This window comes from Hakea prostrata, chromosome 3, assembly GCF_041222555.1.
Source record: "Hakea prostrata isolate BN-2017 chromosome 3, UWA_Hpros_2, whole genome shotgun sequence".
Taxonomy (NCBI): Eukaryota; Viridiplantae; Streptophyta; class Magnoliopsida; order Proteales; family Proteaceae; genus Hakea; species Hakea prostrata.
In genome coordinates, this window is record NC_142602.1 from 66899112 (window position 1) to 66910753 (window position 11642).

An 11642-nucleotide genomic window follows, 5' to 3' on the forward strand; every position below is an offset into this window, starting at 1 on the left:
AGTAAGGAATAAGGGTTAAATTATTTTTATTTTTATTTTTATTTATCCAAACGGGTTAACGGGCTGGGGTTTGGGCTTAACGGTTCGGGCTAGCGGGGCCGCACAAGGGCTAGGCCGGCCCAGCCCGAAACCATTCGAGTCGAGGGTCTTCAGCCCAAACACAGCCCATTAAGGTTCGGTTCGGTTTCAATGATTTGGGTTGAAAATTGGCACCCCTAGTACATGGTGCGCTTTTAGGGTATTGGGAAAACAATCTCTGATGAAAGCGTGAAGTACTAAGAGGTTTGTTATTCAATCCTCAGCTCCTTCCACATCCCTCCCCCTTCCCAACCGACCCGACCCCAATCCCAACTCCAGGAGGCCTGTGGAAAAAAAAATGGCCCAAGAAAGAAAGAAAAAAAATCGTGTGTACAAAAAGGGAAAAGAGTACTTTAGTTTTGGTTGCAGCAGCACCATGTCAAAATAGGAAAGGAGAATTAGGGAACTAAGGAAAAGGGAAAGGATAATCTATTTTTGGTTGTAACGGTTGATCTCAAAGTCTAAATAGAGCAATTTATTTTGGTTAAGTATTAGTTTCCTTACAGAAAAAGGGAACTAAGGAGAGTTTATGCCTTATTATTATTTGTTGTTGCAGAATTCAGTCCCTCTTGGTCGATCGTTCGAACCTGCAAAAACTTAAGAATACATACCTGATAATGATGAATATGTGGGTATTTATAGATCTTATGAGAGGTTACCTTAACTGTGTAGTAATGAAGTTCAAATAGAACACTCTAATTGCCGCTAACTTCCTAGAGAGAGGAACTTATCTCAGGGGCGGAGCCATGATTGAACACTGGGGGCAATATACTTGGGTCAATGTGGGACTCACTGTGGGTCCCATCTCAGAATCTTTTATTATATTTTGACGTGGGGTCCATAGGAAAAAATTAGGTAAATTAACAGGAGGACTAAAATATAGATAACACTATTATAAGTAAATTATAAAAAATATATTAAAATAAAGTAGGGGCTAAAATTTGTAAGAGAAAAACTTTAAAAAATCATGAAAAGAAATTGTGGGAGAAATTATAAGAAAAAATTATAGATTTGAAGTCTATTAACTAAATATGGGATAAACACTCAATTTATCATAAATTAATTAAAAAAATCAATGATATACAACAACAATTAAGCCTTGTCCCAACTAAATGGGGTCGGCTACATGGATTCTTGCCCTCCAATTAGTTCTGTTCGAGGCCATGCTAGATACAATGCCTAAGCTATACATATCCTTTCTCACCACTTCTCCTAAGGTTATCTTAGGTCTACCCCTAGCTCTTCTAGTTCCTTCAATATGGATTATATCACTTCTCCGTACAGGAGTATTTATAGGTCTCCGTTGAACGTGGCCGTGCCACCTCAAACGACTTTCTCTAAGCTTATCACTTATGGGAGCAACTCCCAGACCAACTCTAATATGATCGTTTCTTATCTTATCCATCCTAGTTTTGCCACTCATCCATCTTAGCATCCTCATTTCTGCTACACTAAGTTTATCTATATGATTCTTTTTAACAGCCCAACACTCTGCACCGTACATCATAGCTGGTCGAACAACAGTCCTATAAAATTTTCCTTTAAGCTTTAATGGAATACGCCAATCACATAAGACCCCGGACACACCTCTCCACTTCATCCACCCTATTTTACTTCTTTGGGAAACCTCATCTTCCAAATCACCTCTTTTACTTATGATTGAACCTAGGTACCTAAAACAATCGCTCTGAGGAATCTCTTTATCGTCAAGTATCACCACCTCATCATCTGTCCGATCATGACTAAAGTTACAAACTAAATATTCTGTCTTCGATCTACTAAGTTTAAAGCCTTTTGATTCCAAAGCTAATCTCCATGATTCTAATTTGGTATTAATTCCCACTTGGGTCTCATCAATCAACACAATATCATCCGCAAAAAGCATACACCAGGGGACCTCATCTTGAATGTCTTTGGTTAATTCATCCATTACCAGTGCAAATAGATATGGGCTTAAAGTTGACCCTTGATGTAGCCCAACTGTTATCGGGAAGTCATTACTTTGTCCCCCCACTGTTCTAACACTAGTCACCGAACCATCATAATATCCTTAACTATATCTATATATTTACTTGCAACACTTCTTTTCTCTAGTACTTGCCAAATTAACGCTCTAGGGACTCTATCATAAGCTTTTTCTAGGTCAATAAATACCATATGAAGGTCTTTCCTACATTCTCTATACCTTTCCATAAGTCTCCTAATTAAGTAAATAGCCTCCGTTGTAGATCTTCCCGGCATAAACCCAAATTGGTTCTCTGTAACTATAGTTAAGTGTCTCAAACGGGTTTCAATTATTCACTCCCATAATTTCATCGTATGGCTCATCAATTTAATGCCCCTATAGTTATTACAACTTTGAATATCTCCTTTATTTTTGTAAATTGGAACCACAACACTTCTCCTCCAATCATATGGCATTTTTCCTGTGCTCATAATCTTATTAAACAACTTAGTCAACCAAACTAGTCCATGGGTTCCTAAGCTTTTCCATACTTCAATTGGGATTTCATCAGGACCTTGTGTCTTGCCGAGTTTCATCCTCCTTAAAGCTTCTTTTACTTCGGACATCGAAAAAAATCAATGATATGATTAGATATAATAATATTAATGGTAGAAATTTAAACATCCAAGTAATAAAACTTAAAATTTAAATTGCTATTAGTAGGAATCGAAACTTTATGAGAAAGTTTAGGGATTCAAAAATAAATTTAAATGACTACAATTAGATATGATAAAATTGATAGCTGAAGTTCTAAACGAGATTTAAATTTTCATTAATAGGAAATGAAATTTTAGGATTAAAAAAAAAATAAATCAATGATTATGATTAAATCTGATAAAATCAATGGTTGAATTCTAACTAGATTTAAATTGCTATTAGTAGAATTAAAATTTTAGGAGAAAGAAAGAACAACGAAATCAAAAAATAAAATAAAAAAATAATGCTTTATGAAAAGAATACTAGAAAAATCGTGAGTGTGAGAGAGAGAGGAATAATTTAAGAAAGAGAAAGTGAATACTTGATAACTGAGAAAAGATTTAGGAAAATTACAATGTCTGGTAACTACTCCAATATTTTGTAAGATGTGTGAAAATAAAAAGAGAGAAAAAATAGGAAATTCATGAGAGAATAAATAAGTGAAAATATGAGAATATGTAGGGAGAAATTCATGGATGGTGAGTAAGTTTTTAATTAGATTTTAACATTTTATTCCTTAAAACTAGGGAGTTAATGATAATCATTAGGGGTGTCGACGGTGCGGTTTGGAGCGGTTACGGGCTGGGCTTAATGGTTTTGGGCTGAAAACCCCCCAGCCCAAACACAGCCCATTTAAAAGATAACGGTTTCGATGCGGTTTCGGTTTGGTGCGGTTTGGGCTAACGGTTTGGATTCGGTTTGGGCTAACGGTTTGGACTAAATTAAAAATCAATATTGAAACTTATTTTTATTTTTCCTCAACTCTTCACACAAAAAACTACGATAGAGAGAGGAAGAAAACTCCAAGTAAATCTAGTGATGGCATTAGCTTGATGCCTTGATCCAAACACCCCCAACCCCAAAAAATAAAAAATTTAGATTCTTCTATCATGTGTAGGTCAACCTTACAATCTTCACCCAATGAAATTAGATTTATATGAAGGCTCAACTTAAAATTACTTGTGATAAGAAATAGATTTGCTAGAGAGTGGTAAAATGTGAAAGTAGCTGAACAGAGAAAGTAAAATTGTAAAAGTGAAAATCCTTTACGAAACAGTGAAAGAAATTCTGCAACTAAAAGTAAAACCAGAAAGGCAGAAACGGTAAGGATTAACCGATTAAGGAATTAAGGCATTAGGTTCTTTTTTGTTTTTGGTAAAAAACTAAGGCGGTAGGTTTCTAAAATTAAATGAAATAGCCAAATAGGGTTTGCTACCGTTTTGGTAAAATTTAAAAATTAAAATAATGAAAATTTTGAAATTTAAAATTTAAATTCTCAAGAATATGAAATGTGGCGTTTCTAAAATTAAATGAAAACTAAGGCCGTAGGTTTCTAAAATTAAATGAAATAGCCAAATAGGGTTTGCTACCGTTTTGCTAAAATTTAAAAATTAAAATAATGAAAATTTTGAAATTTAAAATTTAAATTCTCAAGAATATGAAACGCGGGGTGAGTTGAAGTTGAACAATGAGTTAATGCGCTATAACCGTAAGGAATAAGGGTTTTTTTTTTTAAATTTTTTATTTATTCAAATGGGTTAACGGGCTGGGGTTCGGGCCTACCGGTTCGGGCGGGGCCTGGGCGCCTGCTCCGAAACCGTTCGGGCTGAGGGTCTTCAGCCCAAACACAGCCCATTAAGGTTCGGTTCGGGCCGGTTTGGGCTATAACGGACCGGTTCGGTCCGGTTTCAACGGTTCGGGTTGAAAATTGACACCCCTAATAATCATTAGATAATGATTAAGAATGACATTTATACCCATCATCTTTACCTTAAATTTTTATTTTTAATTAGGTAAATATCACTTACCTCATCTCTTAGCTGGACAAATAGCACTTACATCCCCTTTTAGTTGGATAATATCACTTACCCCCCCTTTTACCTGGCAAATATATCAAACACATCGCCCTATTAACTTTCTCAATTAAATTTAATTTTTACTGTTAAATATTTTTCTAAAAGCCCAAACTACCTTTGGCTAAAAATATTTTTTATTTTAAACCCTAAATTATTGTAATCACCCTAGCAGTTAAAATATTAAATTACTCTCAATTAAAATAATTGTTAAAAACCAAAACACCATAATTAAAACCCAAATTATCTTTATTAAAAGCCCAACATACCCTTTTTTTAACAAAAATATTTTTCAAACTATTAAAAAAAATGACTAATGAGCTATTTAATCAGTTAAATTTAGCGTGTAATGTTCACATTAATTTTTACCTAGCGTAGAAATGTAGAATACTCTTTTAAAAAATATTTATCAAACAATTAAAAAAACCCAAAATAGTAGTACATGTTTAATTTTATCAACATACCCCTTTTTATTTAATTGCCTTTTTAATTTTACTTGTTAGTAGTAGGTGTTTTTTTAATTGTTTGATAATTTTTTTTAAAAACGGTATGTTGGGCTTTTAATAATTAAGATAATTTGGATTTTAACTAGTGTTTTGGTTTTTAATAATTGTTTTAATTGAGGGTAATTTAGTATTTTAATTGTTAGGGTGATTACGATAGTAATTTAGGATAAATAAAAAAATATTTTTAGCCAAGAGTAGTTTGGGGTTTTAGAAAATTATTTAACGGTAAAAGTTAAATTTAACCAAGAAAATTAACAGAGGGGAGGTGTTTGATATATTTGATAGGTAAGAGGGGAGGTAAGTGATATTATCTAATTAAGAGGGGGTGTAAGTGCTATTTGTTCAGCTAAGAGGGGGTGTAGATGATATTTACCCTTTTTAATTTTTTGAGGAGGCCAAATAGTGGTATTTCACATTTAAATGAGAGAAATAAAGAAAAATAATAAACGATCTTTAAAATTTCAAAAAATCCTAACGTGACTCCACCACTGACTTCTGTCAAGAGAGTATTAATCGGATTGTAGTTTGAAGTCCGACCTGACTCTAAGAACAATTCAAAATAATTGAGTTGATCGGAATAATTATCTCTATATTTAAGGATGTTGGATACAATTCAAATTGTACACGTGAATGCCTTTGTTTTATTACTAATGCGTTATAAATACACTAGGTAACCATTGTAGGGTTTTTTATTCGTTCATTTGTTCTCGCTTCTAGGGTTTTCCGTTCATTCATTCATTCTCGCTTCAGTAGCCTCATATCGTCTCCCTCGACTGTTCTGCACTGCTACTAGTGAAGGAGAAGAGCTAATCAGAAATTTTTATTTCCTTCCCTAGCAATACGTGAAGTGAAGTATCACCCATCAAACTCTAGCTTTTAGGGTTTACAACATGATGACTATTGCTAAGGAGTTGAAGAAAGAAGAAAAAGAAGAGACTTGGTCTATTCTCCCAGATGAACTTCTATGGAAGATCAAGGAAAGGCTAGATTTCGTTCAGAACTTGTACACGGCTGTCATTTGTAAGAATTGGTGGTCGGCGAGTTCAAGTTGCCCCAGAATTTCAACCACCGGCCGGTTCTCATTGCCATGGTTCATGGTTTATGGGGGAGAAGATAAATTAAAATTCATAGATCCATGGCACAGAAAGAAGTACTATATCAATATGCCCCGAGATCTCGTTATTGGAAGCAAAGTGGTTTACTCGAAAGAAGGATGGCTGCTTTTAGTCGATCACGAGTTTAGGGCCTATTCGACATTCCTAGTCAATCCTCTAACTCAGACTAAAATTGAGTTGCCAAAACTGCATGATGACTTAAAGACGATTGGTGGAACGTTCTCCATCGCTGATGGTGTTCCTACCCATGTAGTCTTCGCTGGATATTATGATTATGATACTCTTCAAACTTTAACTTTCTTCATTAGCGACAATTGATCATCATGATCATGAGAAATTAGGTAACAGCAGTACTGGTACTACTGGAGATGATGGCCGGCGCTGGCGGCCTCTATACCCCAAGTTCTGACCAGCCGGTTGGATCCATTGATGATGGGGGTTGTTTCTTAGTCCTAAGTGGTTTAGTGTACTACTTCGAGAATTTCGGACGGATGCTTGTTTTTGATTTGGCAACTCTTGAACCGAGAGATTACAGGAAATTCCCTGATGGGCGTTATATTGATCACATCATGGAGTGCGAGGGGGAAATCATAAATATACAAATGATTCGTACGAGGATGATGGATGGTTTTAGATTTTTCAAATTGAACCACAGCAACTACAACAAGTCATCGTCATCACAGGAGGCTAATTGGGAGGAGCTAAAAGATGATGATCCCCTCCTTCAGGACAGAGCTTGGTTCGTGGGAGGAACATTCCCGGGAGGAACAAGCGATTCTGGTTTCACAAAAAAAATATCATTCCATGGAGGATTAATGTCCTCTTCGTCTTCATCGATGAAGAAATTACTGTATTACGGCAACGGCAACATTTAATCTTCCAGGACCAAGGTAGGTGGATTGTCAGCGAGGTCGACGGCATGGAGAGCGAGGTCGACGGCATGGAGAAATCCAGTGTTGTAAGAAGTGCTCATCGAAGGATAATCTTTGGACATTGGGTAGACATTAGATGAAAATTGAGGATAATTTTAGCTACCCAAGCCAGAATTAGGGACAATTTTTTTTTTTCTTTTAATTTTACTTTTTTCTAATTTTAGTTTAATTTAATTTTTTTTAAAATCTTTCAAATAGTAATAGTTTTATTCTAATGAATCGAAATACAATACTTTATTTTTCTTGGGAAAAGTTTTAGTTTCATACTGTAGGGGGTGGGTCCCACTACAATTTGTGTCATAGGTGGTGGCAAGATGATTATGTAATCTAAGATGACTATCCCTCTATTTAGTTGAGTCTAAGCAAGACTCTAATATTCCTTTCTTGAATGAGTCTAAGGAAAACTCTAATTAATGAATTAAGGTTGAGTGAAAATATTATAAATAGAGGGATGGAATATCAAACAGAAAAACACTGGTTTTGAATACTCTCCTATGCTCTATGAATTCTCCAAGCTAATCATGAACCTCCATCCGTGTGATTTGTCGATTTGGAAGTGTGGAAATAATCTATAAAATTCACAAGTTGAAAGAAAGGAAATGGAATGCAAAGAGAAACCTCTAGTGTTTAGATTCATTGCAGAACATCACTTAGGTAAAGGATCTATAACTCTTTCCTTTTATTGATTAAATTTTACATTGGTATCCGAGCCAGGTGAGCCAGGTTGGGGTTAGGGTCACTGGCAACGGCTAATTTTATGGGTGTTGGTTGATTTAGGATCAAAATCATGGATTTTATTTTTCCCATTGACATAATGAGTGTTAGATTTAATCCTTAACCAATTGTCTGACCTCTACCCAATCTGTGAATCAGGGTGTCAATACGATATCGGTAATTCGGTACGGTTTCGGTATGAAATCAGTACGACAAAAATGGAACGGTTTGGTATATGGTATGGTATGAATTTGGTATAAAATCATATCACTTTGCTAATGAACCCTAATTTAGAAGGGCACTCCAATTTACTAATGAACGTTTGAATGTGATGAATATTCTTGAAATGAACAAGCACAGAAGAAAATTAGACAATTGCGATTTAGGCATGAAAGATTATATACTCTTGAGCAAATGGAAACGATCTTGATGGTGTGAAGAGTTGAAAAGATGCAAGGATGTTTAGGCAAAGAGATGGATTTAACGGTTAGCTGATTATTTCAGATTTGTATATACGTTGATTTCTTTTTGATATTTTTGTGGGACTTGTGAATTATTTGATTTTGTTATCCACTATGATGTAGATGATTCATGGAATGTTGCAAAAGGAATTGTATGCTTTGCAGATACCGGTGAAAGATTTGGCTAAAGAGCTTGTAGACATTTAGAATGGGAATGAAATTGGTTGGTGTATGTACAGGGAAAACATTTGTGTTTGTGGTTGGGAATTCCAAAGTTTCTGTTTTTCTATGTGTAAAAACCACTATTTTAGTTCAGAATGTTATCTTAAGTATTTGTCATCAATGGCTCCCTTTCTCAATTTCCTAATCGGAGTTCATTTCGTGCGCCCTTCGTGGTTAAGACCTGTTCAGAACACTGTTTTGGTTATTGTTGGTAATACTCCAATTAGTTCAATTCAATTAATTGAAGGGGGAAAGATTCCTTACCTGGATTCGCTTTCCTTTTGTGAAGTATTCGCAGCGGAAGTAAATCTGGATCCACGTTCTCGTTCCACCACCAAATCTCTACCGGGATGATTCCACAATCACAAGGAAAGGGAAGTATTTCCACAACCCAAATGCCGTGTGGAAAGAAGATGGAAGAATGATCTAAGGCAAAGGAAGGAAACCTCCACTAAGTTTATCCTTCTTGCGTTTCTTGGAGAGAGGGAGAGAGAGATGGGAGCCACCTCCTTTTCTTGGAAAAACTTACATAATGTAAACACACTCACTTATGCGGTGGTTACCAAAATATATAACCCTATTTTGTAACCGCCCTAATAGTGAGTTTCCAAATTTGCCTTTGGGCATTTAATTTATTAATTATATTAATAAATTCTAACAACTCCCACTTGCACAAGGGCAAGTGTTAATCTTTCAATATGTCCCAAACACACATGTATATCCCAGATATACACATTCATTCTCTTTGCTATGTATCCCAGATACATAGACCTCTTGTGTCCCAGACACACATGTATATCCCAGATATACATATTCAATCTCTCTACTATGTATCCCGGATACATAGACCTCTTGTGTCCCAGACACACATGTATATCCCAGATATACATATATATTGATCTCTTCACTATGTATCCCAGATACATAGACCACCTGTGTCCCAGACACTAATATCCACAAGTCATACTGGCAAAATGGGTTGTGCGACCGGTGATATACCCGCACGCGTGAGCCCCAAACTAGAAACCTTCCCGAAAGCCCAGAATGACACATCACTCAAATAAACATATCAAATAAGCATTAGTATAACACAGTGTCTTAGGTTTATTCAAACTCACCAGACTGAAAGTATCTCGATCCCTCTGAGAGATCACCTTCTTGTCCTTAAAATGTTCACTACTGTAACACATACAGTTGGCGCCAACAAACACTTTTAGGGTGCAGTTGAATCAAACCTTTCCTTTTGCCCCAGACCATCACTACACTTAGGATTGACTCCTTTCCCGGTAGTGCCCCTTTAGGTCGAATCTATCATGACCATAGGTAACACCCCAAAGTAGCCACATCAATCCTTCGTTTCATGATGTCGTCGAAAGTCACTAAGAACACTAATGGACCATAAGGTCTAGGACTCACACAATGAGAGGAGCAAGGATCCATCCTCTCATTTCCAATGATCGCTAAGCACACATAGTATGATATACGTGCTATGGTGGAGCATTCTATATACAATAAAACGTATGTCCATCTCAACACCATACATGTTTTAATCTAGTCGCAACCTCTTGCGCCTAACCCGAGTTTTTTTATTGTCATCACCCTAGCGCCACATAAAGTACTCACACCTGGCTCCTATAGGCAACATGAATAGTGGGAACATTCATGTCGATTCTCTTCACAATAGAGAAACTCATCTTGATTCCAAATCAAGGCGACATCATGATTATGAATTGACCTACACAAAGTCATTCACAATCCGTCTCATCTCTGCTCGCCTCCAAGGCGCCAGAGGCGAATGCTCGTGTGAGTGAGCCATTCTCTTGCCTATTGACATATCTTGTTTTATGCTAGAAAAACACAATCACATAGAAAGTGAATAAATGAAATGCTGGAATGAACTCATATTACTCATTAATAAGAAAGTCTCAGTACAAAAGTAAGTCACAATCTACGCAAGCCCAAGGATTTTACATGAGAAATAAAAACATCCTTGGCTTAGGTTTGGTAAGAGGGTCAGCTACCATCTGACTAGTAGATATGTGCTTAAGTACAACTTTCTTCCTTGATGTAATGTCTCTAACAAAGTGATATCTCAACTGTATATGTTTGGTCTTCCCATGATACTTGGGGTCCTTGACATAGCTAAGAGTTGCCGTACTATCATAGTAGACAAGGGCAGCCTCTTTGGATGTCATCACAATCCCAGTATGTTGAAGGAATCTCCTCAACCAAACAACCTCTTGAACCGCAGCTGAGCATGCCACATACTCTGCTTCCATGGTCGAGAGGGATATACAAGTCTGCTTCTTGCTACACAACGAAATGGCCCCGCCATTCAGCAAGAAAGCATATCCAGAGGTTGATTTGCGCTCATCAATGTCTCCAGCCCAGTCGGCATCACTATAGCCAACTAAGCGCAAATCCAATCCTTGGTAACACAACATGTAGTTACTCGTTCCTCTGAGATATCTCAATATCCTCTTGACTGATTTCCAATGCTCTATGCTTGGGTTTAATTGGTACCGACTAACCAAACCCACTGCATAACAAATATCCGGCCTAATACACATCATAGCGTACATAAGGCTACCCACTGCACTAGAATATGGAACTCTTTCCATCTTAGTTTTTTCCTCTGGAGTCTTAGGACCCATATCAAGGCTCAAATGCAAACCCTTCTCCACTGGAGTATCAATTGGTTTGCAGTTGTGCATCTGGTATCTCGTCAAGACATTGTCAATATAGGTCTCTTGAGATAAACCCAGTAATCTCTTTTGCCTATTTCTGACAATTTTGACACCAAGCACATAGCTTGTTTCACCCATGTCCTTCATATCAAATACGGAGGACAACCATTTCTTAATGGTTTCCAATAGCTCATTGCTATTGCTAGCCATACGTATGTCATCTACGTACAATGTCAGAATGACATAATTACTATCAGATCTCTTGGTGTAAACACAGTGGTCTTCCTCAAGCATGGAAAAACCATTTTCCATCATAGCTTGGTGGAAGCGCACATTCCACTGTCTAGATGCTTGCTTTAAGCCATATATGGAC

General features: G+C 36.6%; 1 protein-coding gene across 1 annotated transcript; it reads left to right on the forward strand.

Moving 5' to 3' along the window:
- The first annotated feature begins 6028 nt into the window (after positions 1-6028).
- Positions 6029-6571, forward strand: LOC149022827 (F-box/kelch-repeat protein At1g57790-like). Its single transcript, XM_089147709.1, has one exon. The coding sequence runs from the start codon at positions 6029-6031 to the stop codon at positions 6569-6571; it is 543 nt and encodes a 180-aa protein (XP_089003835.1).
- Positions 6572-11642: the final 5071 nt, after the last annotated feature.